The following is an 18,917-nucleotide window of genomic DNA, read 5'->3' as shown; positions in this document are numbered from 1 at the left end:
TCTAAGGGAAGGCTTCTATAAATCATTAAAAATGAACTCTAGGGGCTGAGAGCAAGAAGCTGTAATGGGTAAAAGATGCAACCGATTTTAAAAGATAGGCCTCCTGGTTCTTGCAACTAACATGACATGTAAACATGCTACTTGTCATGTATTCTTTATTTGACAGATATTATTAAGAACCTACCACTTAATCCCTTTATTATACTTTGTGATGTTGGATAGACAGATGTAGAAAGTGATAGCAAGATAGGGCAGTTGTCTAATAAAGTAGTGAATTTCTTTCTGCCTAGATAGTCTTCACTAACTGCCTGATGAAACAGTAGATTGGAGATGCTGGCTCAGGTTTGGGCCTCTTTAGTTGGTAAGATGTAAGATGGCTTTCTAAATGGTATGCCATGACACAGTGGTACAACAATAGATGGGTTAGATTTGTGTCATATACTGATTGCCTAAGCCCATGGGGCCGTCGCGTCACATCCTGTGTGTGACAGGACCGTGGACTGTGCTGTAAGAAGCACCACAGAGTAGAGGTGAGGCTGATGAGGATGGTAGTTAGCTGACACTGGTACCACGAAGTTCATAACAACTTTGGCGCTATTGCCATCAGGTATGGCTCTTTGCTAAGAAGAATCCTACGTTATTGAAAAGTCAATTTTGTCTCCCCTGTGGTCCTAAACACAGTGCTGGGCACTTAGTAGATATTTCATACATATTGTTATGAGTGACAAGAGCTTTTCCACTTGTTTCGTACTTTCATTATTGCTGTCAAACCAACAGACCGGTTTGGAGTTGGCTTTAGTTAGATGGAGGAGTAGAGTCACTTGATATAAAAAGAGGAGGTAGAGTGACCTGAGAAAGTATAGATGAACTTAGAGTGTTTCTAGTATCATTTGATAATACCTACCTTCTTTTCCTGACCATTTCTCATTGACGTTTAATTTATTAGATCTTCCATTTCCTCCCTTTTGCGATTATCCATCAGGATAATTGGTCCATCAGGATCTATTGGTCATATCCTCTTGAGTGGATGTTTAAAATTGCTTAAGATGTATATAAATGCAAGCAGGAAGGCTTTTGCAGAATAATGGACCATATTGGAGTCAGATGTGCTAAGCTTGAACCTCAGTCATACCTTGGATAGTTTATTTACCACTTCTAACTTTGGTTTCCTCATCTGTAAAATGTAGGTAATTATATAGAAGGTGCACTGAAAAGAACTCTGCCCCTTCCTGGGTGAAGTTGGACAACTCATTTCACTTCTCGGAGCCTCAGTTTCTTCATCTGTGAAGTGAGATGGTCAGGTGGCACGCCTTAACTTCTAAACCTAGCATTCTGTAATGTGGTTAGGAGACATCTTTTGTGTTTTGTGATAATTATCAACCAGGTGATTTAATTTAAACAACATAATGGTTTCTGTTGTTAAAGAGAAATTATTCTGACACTTATTAAAAATGAAAAGGAAGACTTTATTCAAGAATATTGCAGTAGAGGAAAAAGGTTGAATTCAACTCTGAATGTGTTGATAAGTGGGAATTTATAGCCAATGGGCAGGATGAGGGAGTAGATGGAAGATGACTAAGAGGAACTTGGTCAGATGTCAAGGATGGTGGGTCGGGGGAGGCACATGATTAGATCAAAAGTGTGAGGAGAAGAGTTTCATTGGATATCAAAGATGAGAGAATTCTTGATAAACTAGTTCATCAGGATTTTTTTTTGCTGAAACTGAGTTTAGCAGGCCTAGGATGAGGCTTAGTCAAGAAGAGAGACAGAGGAGTCTAACTTTTAAAGTTTGGTCAAGGAGAGAGTCCTCGTCACTATGACCCACATAATTGCTGGGTGTAAGCCATTTTTGGAGTAAGGTAGGGTAAATATATATTTTTAAATATTTTTTTGAAGATTTTTTTTTGATGTGGACCATTTTTAAAGTCTTTATTGAATTTGTTACAATATTGCTTCTGTTTTATGTTTTGGTTTTTTGGCCATGAAGCGTGTGGGATCTTAGCTCCCTGACCAGGGATTGAACCCACACCCCCTACATTGGAAGGTGAAGTCTTAACCACTTGACCACCAGGGAAGTCCCTAAAAAATTTTTTTTAATGCAAATAAATTGAGGGCGATATAGGGGTTACGGACAGAGGTTCAAATCTGACTTCCTTCACCTAGTCACATAAACACTGAACTACAGTCTTAGCTACTGTGACCTCAGCTCTGCCAAGCTCTCACCCCAGTATGCTGCTTCATGCATTTGCTGCAGCACTTTTTTCCTCACTCGGTCTTCTCCTGTCTTTCTTTCACTCTTTGACTAACTTTATCTCCTTTTGGTATCCTTCTATTCACAGAAACCAGGGAAAACTAATAGGGTAGAGTCAGAAAAGAACTAGGAAACAATACTCAGATCCTAGAGATGCCAGCTGAGATGCAGAGAACAGTTCGTACCTTGGTGACCATTTCCTATGCTCCACCTGCTGTCTGTCACTCCATCAGTGGGGCTCAATCTGCAGCATCTTGGCAAAATTGGCAGAATTGCTACAAATGACTTCTGCAAAGTAAAATATTCGTGGAGCACAAACTAGGTCTTCCCAGACCAGAACTTCTCACCTAATCCTAGCTAAACCACACATATTTTTTGGTGTCTTAAGCACCGAGGCTTTTTCTTCACAAACTCTTGTTTTTAAATGTGAGAATAGAATTCCATTTCAATGAAGGCATTGCATCTAGTTTTGGTTACTGATTCTGAAAATAATAAAGGAATGGTTCTTTAATTTATTTTTCTACTTGTTTCAGGGAGATGCCTGGGTTTATCACAAACCCCTTTGGAAAATAGTTCCAACAGTACAACCCGCAGAGTGACACACACTATCTAAGACTCGACCAAATGAACTTCTCTATTTACCCTAAACTCTCTCAGAATGGAGTCATTGCACTGAGTGACCTGCTTCCTGATTGCACAGACTGAAACTAACTACACACGAATGTACCAATTAGGGCACCATAGAACTGCAGCAAGACCAAAGTGTTGAAGAAGCACGATGGACCTCTCACCAAGCCGTTCATGTGATGTGAGCAATATCATCTGAAGCCCTTTCACCTGAATTATTAGATGATTAATCTTTTATCCAGTTCCTGCTCCAAAAGCTAAGTTTGAATCCCCTCTTTTTGCATGGGGGCCGCAGATAAACACAACAGTGAGAACTCAAGTGATTTTGATTTCTTTGTAGTGAAAATTGAAGTCTCTTTCAGAGTTTGTGCTTTGCTTTCTGTCAGTAACTGAAGTATTCACTACTCTTACAACAAATCAAGAGGAGGAAGAAGATGACCCAGAAGTGGCTTCAGCCATTGTGCCTGAAATCAGTGTTAAAAAAAAAAGTCAACCAGGTTGTCATAACAAGGCATTCTGTTCCTTCAAAGAGACTGTGTGCCTGTGTCTGAGGAACTTATCCATTATCCACCTCTGTTAGAACTCTCTTTTAAAAAGTATATTTATAAATTGATTAGAATTATAACCATGGAGAATTTTTTCTTCTGAGCATTTTAATATACTTGAAAACAACATCGACTTGAAAAATTTCAGAGCATTTTTCAATACCTAGTTTTATTAAATATTATACTTGAGAGACAGTTTTTAAAAATGTGGTCATGTCAGTATGATGAGATTTTGGCCCTTCTCAAGAACTGAGGCATTAAAGAACAAGCAAATATTAAAAAATAAGACTTACTGTTTTCCTTACCTTTTTTTCACTTGTAGGTTAATATCCAATATTACGTGCTATCCCTCTGGATAAGTATGCTTTATCTTACCTCTGTTCACTCAAAATTTAAAACAACTATTCATATTTGTCAGTAATTCAGAAGTTATATATGTGACTAAGTGCATGTATGGTATGTTTTGTTTTTTTAAGGAAACGCAAATGCTGAAGAAACAGTATGAAATAAAAAGGTATCAGGAAAAAAGATATCAGGAAGTTATATTCAGGTACAGTCTTTTTTTTTAATAAGTATTTTATTGAGGTTGAAGAATTGCTGGCAATTAAAAGAATAGTGCTAATTATGGCTTTCGTCGTTCATTCAAGTATTTATTTAGCACCTACTTATGGTGCTCAACACTTGTTACTTCAAGCTACCTTAATTTTCCAAGAGTTGTGCCTTACTCTGTTTCTTCTGATGTGGTCTTCCAATCAGTGTGTGTAACATACACCTGTTATTCATCAGCCATTGTAAGTGGCTGTATCTGTTGCATCATCATAAGAAGCTTAAGCTTTGTGCTCTGATAAATTGTGTTTTATTGAAGGGGGCTAATAGGATGAAAACAGCAAAATAATAATTTTTTTCAACAAATTGTAAATTATAAGAAGATAATTGGTTAATATACAACCATTTTAATGATTCCCTTGTTCATTTTTGCTGTGAAATGCACTGAAAAAATCTCAAAATGAGTTATAGTTCATGTGTTGGGAAGATTAAAAAATAATAAAACTAGAGAACAATGATGCCTTTGTCTGTTTTATGAATGGAGAGAAATAGAAAGTTTATATTTAGCGGAGTTATTGCCCTGTTCATTCGAGAAGGACATTGATTTTAAATCCTTACCTTCAGGAATCTCTTAGGGAAATAAGGGAGTAAATTTAATAACAAGTTTTTAAAATTAAAATGTTATAATTTTATGACTTTTAAATAAACTGGAAATAGAGCAAGAATATAAAATGAAACTAGGGGTTTTTGTTTTGTTCTTTGAACCGTTTGAATGCCCATTTATTTCTTTGAATTTTTGAACCATTTTAAGAATTACTGAAATATGATTTTTAAAAATTCTTATTAAAAGTACATTTATGAGTAATTGAAATCTCCCCGCCTTGACAGGAGTGAAATAATACCACTTTAGGGTAACTGTTTTACCTTGTCCTTGTCTTCTTGACATCTGCTGCATCTTATTCACTTAACAAAAGGTACAGGCCTTTTCTGGTTTTTGTTTTTGTTTTTGTTTTGTTTTGTTTTTTAATCTACACCTTGTTAATATTTGGCCAGGGAAACAAGTCTTTGTAGCAATTGTATCTCTCTCTTTTGGGCCAAAGTTTTAAATGTACACTTTCCTTCTGGCTATTAGGAATTGTATGTTAAGAAGTCCAAGACTAGAAGTGAAAAGAAGAGAAAATTCTGGCCTTTAGATTGTGTTTTGGGAAAGGTATGGCATTTACATATTGATTCACTGAATTCTGCAAGTTGTAACCAACATCACCTCTAATACCTACTTGTTGCCAAAAATAAGAAGAAGAAGAAGAAGAAGAAAAGTATTGAGTCCCTTCACTCTACAACAGCCCTGTGAAATTGGAAAGTCAGGGATGGCTGTTCAAACTTTACAGATGAAGAAATTATTGCTCAGAAAGTTTAGTGCTCACTTCAACTCACTTAGCTAGACCTTAGTTCATTCAACAGATATCTGCTGAGTATTCCTTTGGGGCTGGGTGGTGCATTGGACTCTGATGTGGCAAATACTCTCCCTATCCTCAGAGACTTGGATGAGGGAAGAAGCTAAAACTTAATTCCTGAGAATGGGATGTTGACACAGGCAAGGCTGTTGGTCTTTCCAAATCCCAGAAAAGCATCAGTGATACCTAAGTAATGTGGAAGGCAGAGTTGAGCAGTGAGCTGAAAACAACAGGGTTGGTTCAAAGTCTGCATAAGAAGCCCCAAACAATGCATCCAGGTGACTAACCCTTGTTCCACCCTACAAGAGACTCTGGAGAGATTGAACCAGAACAAATTGGTTCTGATTGAACCAATTCAGATCTTTCAGCCCCTTCCCCTATCCCATTCCCAAAATATTGGCAGTCAGGCTTATACCCTTAGGCGAGAGATTAAAAGATCCCTTTTAGGAGAACAACTCCAGAAAAAAAAAAGTCCTACAATATATTTGAAGGGTCCACCAGCAAAAAGCTCAGCTGACAACCCTGTTAAGTACTTTACAGTAAAGCCAAGTCAGCAGTTCCTCCAACATAACCCTCCACCCTCTCACCAATACATTACACATATCCATCGTCCACCACACTGTATATATAGACAACATATCATGACTCGTTTTAATAGCTAAGGATCAGCAGACGTTTGAGGAAAGCTTCCAACATGAATAAAAGAGAGATCAACACAAACAGGAGAAAAGAAATTAGAGGAAGCAGATAATTCAGGAAGTCAGGGGAAGTAACTTCAGAAAAAATTAAATCTTCAGGCAGATGAGATGATATTGTTTCCACGAAACATTAACAAAATGCTATTTTTAAAATGGACTGTTCAGAGAACAAGCACAGGTCTTGGAAATTTAAAATATGATAGTTCAAATTAAATACTCAATACATGGTCTAGAAGTTAAGTGAGAAAAAGCTCTCAGCAAATAGAACAAAAGAATGAACAATGGACAATAGGAGAGAAATGATACGGAAATGAGAGAAGCAATCCAGGAAGTCTAACATGTAACTAGTGGGGATTCCAGGGAAAGAAAACCAATGGAAGGGATGATACTATTTTGATATATGAATACGTGTGTATGATGTGTATGTATATATTTATGAAAATTTCCCAGAGTAAATGATGGGAATCCATTTGAAATGCCATGAATACCCTGCACAATAGAGAAAAAATAAAAGCCCAAGCCAAAGCACATCACGGTGAAATTTCATAACACTAAAGATAAAGAGAAGATTCTATAAAGAGAATGGCATCAGCCTTCTCAATAATATCCCTGAAAGCTAAAAGACAAAAGAGCAATTTTGTCTAGCATTTTGTCCCCAGCCAAAAGACAAATCTGACATGCAAGATTTCAACAAACGTTTATGCCAGCATTTGCTTTTCTGGAAGCTATTAAAGTACATGCTCCAGCAAAACATAAGAAGAGGGAGAAAAAAAGCAACAACAACAGGAATTGGAGAAGATAAGAGATCATGAAAAACAGAAGATCCAACAGAAGAAGTCAAAGAGGGGCATCAAAATCTATCTCACTACAAGGATGTCATTGGTCTCAGTTCTAATGAAGTTCATATAAGATGAGAATGTTCTGTACATTGCAATACTTAATATATTTGATTACTTTATATATTAATATATATATCAGTCATCCGAATTTTAATATTCTGGGGTTATTCAGCTGTTCTTCATATGTTGGTGTTTCATCTCATGATCAGTTTTCTGAGAATGCACCACATATCAATGTTATGTGGACTACTTCCAAAAAGCCAGAATATTGCGAGTGGAATCTTGTTTTAGACCCATGGATCTTTCATCTTTTTAAGTTTTGTTAATGTATAATGGACTTAAAGTATACAATTTGACAAGTTTTGACATATGTCTCCATCCATGAAACATCCTCACAATCATGATAATGAAAATATTTATCATTCCCAAAAGTTTACTCTTTACACCTTTGTAATCTCTCCTTCCCACCTCTCCCCTCTCTCCACCTCTTTCCCATTTCCAGGGACTACTTGTATTGGTATCCTCTTATAAGGACACTTGACACTGGATTTAAGGCCCACCAGGATAATCCAAGACAATGATCTCATCTCAATATCCTTAATTACATTTGCAAAGACGCTTTTTCTAAGTAAAGTAACATTCACAGGTTCCAGAAGTCAGGACGTCACCAATCACCAGTGGTGATTTTTGGAGATCACCATTCAACCCACTACCTCACTAATCTGCTTTATGTCACATAAATTAGTTCGAGTTTTCTAGAATTTTATATAAACAATCAAACAATATGGTCTTTTGGGAGGGCATCTGGCTTATTCCATTCAATACAATTATTCTGCGATTTATCCATGTTGATTCGTGTATCAATAGTTTATTCTTTTGTATTGCTGAATAGGAATTCATTGTTTGGAATATACCACAATTTGTTCATTCATTCACTGGCTGATAGATACCTGTGGCTATGTCCCCAGCACCTCATCCCTCCTCAAGTGGAAAAGAAAAAACTCCCCCCTCCTCCACCCCTCCAGGCAAGGAAATGGCTGTTCCTGTGAGAGAGTTCACCTGGCCTTCAGAAGAAGCTGAATCAGGCACTCTCTGCCCCTCAGTCAGAGTTTGGGACCAGAGCTGTGTCCCAACCACCTTCTGCTACTAACTGGTTGTTAGCAGTGACTGTGGGCAAGTTGAACTGCCTCTCTGGGCTTCTCTGTCCTCATCAGAAAAATGAAGGGGTTGGATTAGAGGATCTCTGAGATAATATCTTACCTATGATCTCCAGTTTGGGTTATTTACACAGGAAAAAAAGAAAAAAAAAAAACCCTCCTCTGCCATTCCCCTCAGGGCTGAAGTTGGTGGTTTCTGGGATTAATCAGTTGACTCAGATCTCTGCAGTGTCAGCGCTTTTCCTTCCTAACAAAGGGGAGAGGTGAGGATGGTAGGGCGGCTCAGAGACACTCCTGGTAGAAGCAGAGATCTGACTGATTAGGGCCCAGCTGCAGACAGGGACACAGTGACTCCTGCTGCTTGCCTCTCAATCTCAAGGAAATGATTCTCAGGGTCCAAGCTGGGGTCCTCACAGGACCAAGCCCGTGGGGAAGGGGCTAGGGAGGAGGGCCCACCTTGGGATTGGGGAAGGGATGCAAGAGGAGACAGCACTGGCCAGCATTCCACCCGTAACCATTCTACCATTCTTACCTTCCCCCTTCCTTGCAGTTTCAGGGAGAATTCCTGTGTGAGGAGTTGCCTGCAGAAGCTGGATGGGCTTTCTTTTGGCCTGCTTGGTACAGTGAGAGCTAGGGTAAGCAGGCCTGGCTGGCTTTCATAAGTAAAAGTGTGGTTGGCTATTGTTTGTTTACTTGTTTTGCCTTGTATGCTGCGCCCCTCCCACTCATTCACTAGTTCAGCAGACCTATATGCTGAGTGCAGGGGACACAGAGACGTGAGGCATGTCCCACCCCATTCTTACTGCTGAGTTCATTAGCCCAGAAGAGGAGACAGACAGAGCTAGTAAACAAGATGAGAAGTGCCAGAACAGAAAAAAGACAGCCTTCAATGAAGAGGGTTAATGAGTATGTGGGAAGGAGGTCATGGAAAAATCCCAAGTCGAGAAAACAACCAGTCTAAACACAGGGCAAAGTACATTCAGTATAAATTTACTTACTTACAATTATTTCTCGTTTTTGGAAAGTCCTTTATTCTATAGATTCAATAAAAAGGGCAAAATAGTTTAGGGAGAAACAATTTAAAAGCTACCCAAAGGTCATCGGTCACAAAAGCGTACATCCCTTGCCTGTTTCTTGCTCACCTTTCTGAATGTGTGTTGCACAGGATGCTTCTCAGGCAGAGGGAAGATCCCAGATGCTGCTCCCTGTCTCCTGTGTCCTGCCCTCCCTTAATTCTGCTCCTGAGTGTCCGCATTCACAGCCATGCCCCTCCCCTTGCTTTGCTACCCTGGGAACCACTGCTCTCTGAGGAGGGGTTGGCCAGTTGGCTGAAGAAGAATATCCCCCTTAGGAGGGCTGTGCCACTGATAAATGACAGCGAAGCGTTCCCGTGTGGCAGTCCACACAGCATGGGGCAAATGATGCCAGAAGTTCCAAGTAGAAGATTCCATGCAAGACATAAATGTTTTAAACTGATTGATGGTAATTTAAATTTTCTCACAAATGCAGCCTTCCTCTCCCCCTTCCACTTACTGTCTATAAGAGAAACTTTAAATAAAGACACAGATAGGTTGAAGATAACAAAATGGAAAAAGATCTACCATGCGAACAAAACAATAAGCACTATATAGCTGGTGTGGCCATATTGATATCAGACAAAATGGGCTTTAAGAAAAAGAGTAGCAGCAGACAGACGGAGACGCTTCACAATGATAAAATACCAATTCCATTAGAAAGTCATAACAGTCATGAGTGTGTATGTACCTAATATACATCTTCAAAATACATGAAGCAGATGTCACCCACACCGACACTAAAATGAGAGATGGGGTGGGGTTGGGGCTGGTTGCTGGTCAAGGCGAAGGGTGTAGTTTCAGAGCAAGAACGTGACCTTCCCAGACCCTGGGGGGCCAGCCAGACACAGGAGGAGAATCCTGGGGAGGGGAGACAGAACCTGGGTGATGGGGAGCAGAGAATGGGTGTTACATGGAGTTTCTAGGCTAACACAGGAGCTCAGTAAATATTCGTTAAACTCATGACGAAATGGAAGCCTAAATCATGCTATTCAGATATAAGAGACTGAAGTTCCTCTGGCTGGATGAGGTGGGGAAAGTGTCCACCCAGGAGGCGACTCAGCCTTAGAGCCGCCCTGGCCGGTCACCCCTGCTCCTGAGACTTTTCCCACTGAGGCCCTCCCCCAGGGGGATGCTGGAGTGGGTATCCTTCTCCTGTCTGAATCAGAAGAACAGAGAGCATCTGTGTTGGAAATCTCCATGGAGTTGGCTTTGGGCTTTCCCAGACTTTAGCCAGTGAAGTGACTTTGCCTTCATAATCCAAGGAAATGTTCTTCTCTCTGGGTTTTCAGGTGAGGAATGAACCCTCGATTTCTGCCAATTGCCTCCTTTTCCAGAAGAATCTCTCTTCTTCCTCTCCCCCATCCAGATCAGCATGGCCCAAGAGCTTGGATACTGGGTATCCTATAAATCTGGGTTTGAATCTCAGGTCTTCCCCTTATTTGCTGGCTATGTGTCCTTGTCAAAGGACAAAGAAGCCTGCTTCTTCCTCTGTGAAATGGGGAAAATAATGCCTGCCTTGCAGGGGCATTTCATGAAAATGTATGTAAAGTGCCAAGCACATAAAAACTTCAAGATAGGGTGTCCAAAAGATGGACCCATTAAAAAGCTCGAGATACCGTTTCTTCTCCCACCCCAGGCTCTTAACATAAACACTAGTTTTGTCTCTTTATTAAAAAGAATTTCTTGGGAATTCCATGGTGGTCCAGTGATTAGGACTTGGTGCTCTCACTGCCAGGGCCCCGGGTTTAGTCCCTGGTCGGAGGACTAAGATCCTGCAAGCTGGGCAGAGCAGCCGGCCAGAGAAAAAAAAAAAAAAAAAAGTTAGCTTATAGGCAGCCCCAAGGGTAAGATGTATTATCTAGTGGATACAAATATCAATTTTTTTAATAATTAAAAAAAATATTTGGCTATGCCAGGTCTTAGCTGCGGCATGTGGGATCCTTGCTGCCGCGTTTGGGATCTCTTTTTTTTTAGTTGCAGCATGCAGGATCTAGTTCCCTGACCAGGGATCGAACCTGGTCCCCCTGCATTGGGAGCGAGGAGTCCCAACCACTGGGCCATGAGGGAAGTCCCACAAATGTCAATTTTTAAGAAATATATTATTTTGTAATAGAGCAGAGATAATTCCTCAGGTACTATCAGAGCTTAAATGAAATTTTCTGTAAATCTTCCAATGCCTGTTTAGCCTAAGGAAATAACTGGTTGGGTACTCAAAGATGTTATATAAAAGGATGGTCACTGCAGTGTTGTTTGTAAAAGTCAAGCTTAGAATCAAATTATAACTATTGAGGATTATAAGATAAAATAAGTTATAGTAATTTTTTACAATACAAAATTTTTTACAATTTTTTACAAAAGTGTAACCTTTAAGAAGATTCTGTAGAAATATATTTAATTGCATGGAAAGGTGTTCTTACTGTACTAAGTGAATAAAATAAATTATAAATTAGCATTGTAGTGTGGTTCCATTTTTATTATATATGTGCATGATATTTGAATGGATATATGTTAAATGTGAAGTGTTTATCTCTGGGTGTGGGAGCATGGATAGATTTTATTTTTATGCATAACTATCTTCTAATTTTCCCACAATGAACATGTATTATATGTATATGAGATAAGGGAAAATGAACATGGAATCCTTTTTATCCTTATTTTAGACCCTTCAACACCCTTTTGATTTTTCAAATTTGGTTTCTTCAAGGCCATTCTTAAGAAGATGCAGGAACAAAGTTATATCTAGGTGAATGACTTAAAATGGATATCAAAGGCAGTCTTTTTTAAAAAATATCTTGTTAGATATTGGTTTGTTTTGTTTTTTTTTTTGCGGTACGCAGGCCTCTCACCGTTGTGGCCTCTCCTGTTGCAGAGCACAGGCTCCGGACGCGCAGGCTCAGCGGCCATGGCTCACGGGCCCAGCTGCTCTGCAGCACGTGGGATCTTCCCGGACCAGGACACGAACCCATGTTCCCTGCATCAGCCGGTGGACTCTCAACAACTGCGCCCCCAGGGAAGCCCTTTTTTTTTTTTTTTTTTTTAACTTATTTATTTATTTATTTTTGGCTGTGTTGGCTCTTTGTTGCTGCATGCGGGCTTTCTCTAGTTGTGGCGAGCAGGGGCTATTCGTTGTGGTGCATGGGCTTCTCATTGAAGTGGCTTCTCTTGTTGCAGAGCATGGGCTCTAGGCACGCAGCCTTCAGTAGTTGTGGCTCGAGGGCTCTAGGGTGCAGGCTCAGCAGTTGTGGCACATGGGCTTAGTTGCTCTGCGGCATGTGGGATCTTCCCGGACCAGGGCTCGAACCCGTGTCCCCTGCATTGGCAGGCGGGTTCTTAACCACTGCACCACCAGGGAAGCCTCTCAAAGGCAGTCTTGAATTTTTTTTTTTCACACCAAAAAAGAGGTGTGAATGAAGGGGAAACAGATGTTCCTACTCTGTTTTAGTATTATTGTTCGTTTGGTTTTTTTTAGAAACCACAGATAGCACTGTGGCCTCCCCTCAGGTGATTGCTTTGTAAAGTCCCGAGTCCCCTTCCTTGTTCCAGTTGTTTAAAACAAGACAACAGGCCCCAAATGGAGTCACTTATGCTAACCACACATCACCAAACCGGGACTTAATATTTAACTTAATTATAGTTTCAGCTCTCCCCGAAATGGAATCTTAAACCAGTCAACCAGGAACTACTTGGTCAGCACTAGTGAGGTAATCTGTTCGTTAGAGCCCTGCCGTCCCCTAAAGGAAAGTGTCCTTGCCACAGCCAATACATTTTTTGCTAGTATAACTTCCTTGCCCCCATTCCCTCCTATAAAAGTTTTTCATTTTGTACAGCTCATTGGAATGCCTTTCTATCTGCAACATGGGATGCTGCCTGCTCCATGAATTGTTGAATAAAGCCAACAAGATCGTCAAAGTTTACTCAGTTGAATATTGTTTTCTAACACTACTCACTGCAGAGTGAGATGCTCAAGTCACCAGCACAGAGCACTTATCCCAATGGCTCTAGGACTTAGTTTCCTGGGTATCTCAAAACTGGGAAAAGGGCACAGGATAACAGATACATATCTGTCCCCGGAAAGAAGATATCTATTTCTCCTATAATAAATTAATAAAATAGTCTTCTGATTTAAAAATGGTTCCTGGGAATTCCCTGGTTGTCCAGTGGTTAGGATGCTGTACTCTCACTGCCGAGGACCCGGGTTCAATCCCTGGTGGGGGAACTAAAAAAAAAAAAAAAATTCCTGAGAATTTGCCTAGCACGGATATTCCCTGAAAAACTGATTGAATGCCTTTAAACATTTATTGAGTAAATGTCCTAGGTTTGGTAAGAAAAAAATAATAAAATAGGGTCCTTTCCTTAAAGGAGTCTGAAGCCTAGTTGGGGCAGACCGACATATAAGTAAATAACTGTAAAAAAAAAATATGAGAAAGGTCATAACCGATTTTTTTTTTAGCGATACACGGGCCTCTCACTGTCGTGGCCTCTCCCGTTGCGGAGCACAGGCTCCGGACGCGCAGGCTCTGTGGCCATGGCTCACGGGCCCGGCCGCTCCACGGCATGTGGGATCTTCCCAGACCGGGGCACAAACCCGTGTCCCCTGCATTGGCAGGCGGACTCTCAACCACTGCGCCACCAGGGAAGCCCCATAACCGATTTTTGAACAAAGTGATAATAGCACTTGGACATGATAACTTGAGGTTTTAGGGATGAATGGGAAAAATCGCTACCAAGCCAGAGGAAGTATCAGGAGGAGGAGAAAATTGTGTGTCACAGCTTTGAATAGCCAAGTTATTTGGGCAGAAAGATCAGTTTCTCTCCTTGAAAAATTGATGACCAGACTTTGTGTACAGGGTACTTCAAGGTACCACAGTCTGGTACACCCAGTGAGTGCTTCCCATCAGGGTACCATAGTGAATGCTTGTCTAGGAAGCAGGTTCGAAAATTCAACTGAGGTGTTTGTAGAAAATTATCAGATATCTCCAGGGCTGCAAGAAACACTTAAAATAGAACTCAAGTATGGCTTCAGCCAAGTGCTTAACTTTTCTCAAACACTTAAAAGCGTTACCTTTTGCTAATTGTGTTACTCAACCTGCTGACAATTTATGCGGCTCGGATCTTTCCGGGTGTGTTGCGGGGGTAGGTGGAGCGAGGAATGGAAAAAATAATGGCAGGCAAGATAGAGGCCAAGAGGGAGACGTCAGATTGCAACCTTCAATTTCTTTTTTATTTATTTATTTTTGGCTGCGTTGGGTCTTTTCTGCTGCCCGGGCTTTCTCTAGTTGCCACGATCAGGGGCTACTATCACACTCTTTGCGGTGTGCGGGCTTCTCATTGCAGTGGCTTCTCTTGTTGCCCAGCCCCGGCTCTAGGCGGGCGGGCTTCAGTAGTAGTGGCACAAGGTCTAAGTAGTTGTGGCTCACAGGCTCTAGAACGCAGGCTCAGTAGTTGTGGCTCACGGACTTAGTTGCTCGGACCAGGGCTCAAACTCGTGTCCCCTGCGCTGGCAGGCGGATTCTTAACCACTGTGCCACCAGGGAAGTCCCAACCTCCGATTTCTTTTGAGTTTCAATTTTTCTTTATGTGATCACCGACCTGAATGGTTCCAGTACCTACTCTGATCTTAACCTTCCTCTTGACTTTCTCTCTCTCAACCAGTTCTCCCGGATTCCTGGGTCTCCTGGCTTAGCAGCTGACCACTTCCCTTGTAGGTCCGCCCTTCTTTCCTAGCCCGATCCCCAATTTCAGCCCTCACCCAGGAGCCCTCTCTGCCTCAGCGGCAGCCGCGAGCGAGGCCAGGCCAGGTGGGGAGGCCGCATGCCTAGGGGGCGGGGCCTGGCAGCGGCCGCGGGTGGAGGGGCGGGCTCGGCTAGGCGAGGCGGCGCAAGCGCACTGTGTCCGCCGTGCCGAACCGCAGCTATGGAGCAGGCGGTTCCCGACCCCGAGCGGCGTTTGCAGCCTGCGACCCTAGAGCCGCTGGGCCACCCTGACGCTGGGCTGGAGTCTGCGGTCGGTGAGGAAGCGGAGGGGGCCCGGGACGAGGGCCCCGGGGACGGCACGGTGAGGAGAAGAGGCGGCAGAGGTCGCCCGGCCTGGGTCGGGGCCTAGCGGGCAAGGCTGGGCTGGTCTAGCCTGGCCGGGGCCGGTGGGCTCGGCCGAGAGGCCCCGCGGTGACTGGGAAGCGGGGTGGAAAAGTCGGGCCACGGGTGCAGAGTGGGGGTTCTGAGTAGGGGGCGAGCGCCGGGCGCTGCAGGACCACGGGAAGGGTGAAGGGGGCGCGGCGGAGGGCTTTCTGTGGGTGCGGCTCGGCGGGCGTGGAGATGGGGCCCGGGAAGCGCCAGGCTGGCGTAGGTGCGGTTTTCAGGGTCGGGGAGCCTGGGAGTTTGGACCTGAAGAGGAACGCAGATGTTTCTGGCATCTTGTAAGGGGTTGTGCGGAGAAGGCTTAACGGAGGCACCGTGGGCAGTGGCAGCGGTGTTTGAGAAGGGAGAGAATGGGGGACTTGCAGAACAAGTCTGGGGCAGTAAGGGTGGTTGGCTTGGTGTCACCATCAGGAGATGGAGCAAAGTGTTAGAGTCATGAAAAAGTACAAGTGAAAAAGATTTAAAAGAAAACTCCTTGTTTGACTGTAATTTCTTCATTTGGGGTCGGTGCTGTATCTCCCAGTGGAGACATGTCATGGATATCCCATGTATCTGCTTTGAGAAGCTCCTTTGGTAATTAGTGATTTTCATTTGCTTGAGGAAAGGAGAAAATGCATCAGTTTATATTTGTAATTGCTTTCATTCCGAAGTGTTTTCATGCATAATGCAGGATGAGTAGACCAGGTTGAACTGAAGCGATTCAGAAACTCAGTGGAGTACTTCTCATCAGACCACCCTAATCAGAGTGTGCATTGCTCGTCCATTTTGCTTCTTTTTTTCTGAAACAGGTGTTAGTGCTAATGCAAAACTGCCCATCCTTATGGTCAATGGATAAAGAAAAGTTAAAGTTGTTTGCTGACTGAAGCTAGAAAGACTTAACTAGCTAGGAACTTCAACATTGGAGTTGAACGTTTTGCCTACTTGGGGGAAATGTCGAGATATATAGGATAGCATGAAGACTTTTATGGGTGAATTTTAAGTTTTTCATTTAATTTCTTCCCAAATTCTAGAATTATTTGTGGAGAAGTCAGTATCTCATACGAAATGTGAGAAAAGTGTGTGTATTCTGTAGTGCATAAACTTGGCTCTTAAATGATTTGCTTTTTTAATGAAGATTCCCATCTGTGACTTAGTTTTTCTGTTCTCTTAAAAAGAAAAGAAGGGAGGGAGGGAGGGAGGGAGGAAGGAAGGAAGGAACTTTTATCGTGAAGTATACCATTAATGCAGAGAAGGGTCTCACAAAATAATTATCAGTTCCTTTGAAGCCTCCATATATTCTCCTGGGTTACATCCACTCCCTCCACCACAGAAGTAATCTATATTCTGAATTTTGTATTAACAATTCTCTAGCTTTTTAAAGACAATCTTATGGTAAGTGTCCCTAAACAATATGTTGTTTAGTTTTACTTGATTTTGAAATTTACATAAGTGGACTAGTTTTACTATGACTTCCTTTCTTTGCTCTATAATGTTTTGGGGATTCATTGAAAATGTAGCTTAGTTCATTTATACTCATGGCTCTTTAGTATGCCATTTTATAGATATTCTATAGTTGATTTCTCTTTTCTTCTGTTTACAGACACTGGCGTTGTTACAAGATTCTTGCTATTTCTAAGTTACTACTACCATGAACTTCTTCCTGCATATTCTTGGTGCAAATGTCTCATATAAACTTAACAGTGGAATTGCTGGATTATAGGGTGGTAGCATAGGATATAGGGTAGTAGGTAGTGCCAAATTGTTTTTTAGAGTGAATATACCAATTTGTGTTCCCATTGGTAGTGCCTCATGCTCTCTGTCCTTATCAACACTTAATATTTTCAGACTTTAAATTATTTGCCAATCTTGTGGATATGTGTTAAAGCAATTTTAGATTGTTTCCAAAGGTAAGAGTCATATATTTTGTTAGCTACATCATGAGTTTAATTTTGATTATGACTCATGATGAACATTTTGGTAATTTTTTTGTGAAAGCCTTTGGATACTTAATTAACTAATATGAAGTTGCAACTATAATATAAAATCCATTTATGTTTATTTAAAAGTGTTTATAAATATCTCATTAAAAAAAACCTATGTGTTCAGTTTAAGATATTTGAAAACCCAAATATGCAATTGTACAGTAAAAGTTGTAGTTACGCAGTATTACCTGACTCTTCAGTAAACATGTGTTGCAGGAGACCATTCATTATTGCCCAAACTTAAGAGTTCCTCAAACAACTCTGTAATTTAGTAATTTATAGAGATATAAGCCATTTGGACAAATATTTCAGAATCACCAGGAGTTTAAAAACACACATTCACATGCACTGTGTACGTTGTTCCTCCTCCTAAAAGATTCCCCAGTCTCCTCCTTAGAAGGTCTGCTCGTCCCTCTTCCTATCCCCTCTTCCACTCCAGTCCATCCCCAGTTGAGAAGTATTGCAGTAACCACAGCCAGGCTGCTACTGTTACTGGTAGATAGGAATGTGGTCTGGGCAGACATGTAAGTTACATTTGTTGTTTGTGCTAGGCACAGTAAGGCTCTACTTTTCATTTAATTTTCAGAAATTAACCCCCAAAAGACATATAAAGATGAGGAAGCAGAGGCACAGAGAGAAGTGATTTGGCCAAAGTCACAAGCTAGTCAGTGGCATGGCTGGGATTTGAGACCAGGTCTGCCTGGTGTTGATATCAGTGCCTTGTTCATTAAGGCATGCAGCTTCATTCCAAAAAAAAAAGTTAAAAATAGTCTTGTAAATTGTAAAATACTGTACTTAAAATTTTTTCCTTTAGTTAAGATTAAGTTGTTATGTTAAGAAGAAAAAGAGGTGTAAACGATGTGTTGATTTATCAATCAGTTTTTCACCACAAAGATACCTATGCAGATAGTGGGCAGAGATGGCAAAAAGCCTCATCAGCCTTATTTTTGACTGCACATTTTGGTTGGAGAGGAAATTGTACCAGTTGCCCTACACCTAGGGGTAGTGGAAAGAAGCACTGTCTAAGGGTTGCAAATCTTTTCTGGTTTTAAACGTCACTAATTAAGATTCTTTAAATTCTGTTGTAAACTCTTTTTCTGTATTCTCTTATTTTTCTTTCTGTGAGTCTTCATCCTCTTCCTTTCCATTGTCTAATTAGAAGTCTCCTTTCTTTTCATACTTTTTCCTTATAAGGAAGAGTATATTTTTTTTTAAGTATTGTCAGTTTTATTTAAAGTAGTTTAGAATATGAAAAATGAGAGATGAATTCAGTCTCCAAGAGAGTAGTAATTAGTCCTGGCAGAAGAGAGAGGAAATAGCAAGGGAATGGATGTAAAAATACTTTTTTAGGCTGGAAGATTCCATTGAGTTGGCAGTTAACAGTATTTGCTCAGAGAAGAACCACTGCCTAAGGGATGCATAATGATTTTTGTAGGGAGAGGGGTCTAGGCCTAGCAGTGCTGGTCACGGCAAGCAACCGATGCTTGAAAATGCCTATACACAATTAGCACCTTCACAGATTGGCAGCACAGAGCTGAGTGGAGGAGGCCAGAACTGTGGGGAAGGTTTGGGGCGTTTGTGGGTGAAGATGAGCGTTTGTGGGTGAAGATAACATGAAAAAGGAAA

The 18,917-nt window shown here is 41.3% G+C and overlaps 2 protein-coding genes across 3 annotated transcripts in view; both read left to right on the top strand.

Annotated features, from left to right (window-relative positions):
- The window catches only part of OSBPL11 (oxysterol binding protein like 11), a 91,964-nt gene extending 87,477 nt beyond the window's left edge, over positions 1 to 4,487 (top strand). For both annotated transcript variants that reach the window (XM_024754761.1, XM_024754760.1), the window contains exon 13: positions 2,785 to 4,487. In XM_024754761.1, the coding sequence (XP_024610529.1) occupies positions 2,785 to 2,850 (66 nt within the window). In that variant the 3' untranslated portion in view covers positions 2,851 to 4,487. The remainder of the gene's footprint in view (positions 1 to 2,784) is intronic.
- Positions 4,488 to 15,087: 10,600 nt separating this feature from the next.
- Positions 15,088 to 18,917, top strand: part of SNX4 (sorting nexin 4) — a 59,533-nt gene continuing 55,703 nt past the window's right edge. Inside the window, exon 1 of the mRNA XM_024754766.1 lies at positions 15,088 to 15,247. Coding sequence (XP_024610534.1) covers positions 15,107 to 15,247 — 141 coding nt within the window. The 5' untranslated portion in view covers positions 15,088 to 15,106. The remainder of the gene's footprint in view (positions 15,248 to 18,917) is intronic.

The sequence above is a fragment of the Neophocaena asiaeorientalis genome, unplaced genomic scaffold (genome assembly GCF_003031525.2).
Source record: "Neophocaena asiaeorientalis asiaeorientalis breed wild unplaced genomic scaffold, Neophocaena_asiaeorientalis_V1.1 scaffold423, whole genome shotgun sequence".
NCBI lineage: Eukaryota > Metazoa > Chordata > Mammalia > Artiodactyla > Phocoenidae > Neophocaena > Neophocaena asiaeorientalis.
Note: the sequence above shows the minus strand (reverse complement) of the source record. Positions and strands in the feature narration are given on the sequence as shown.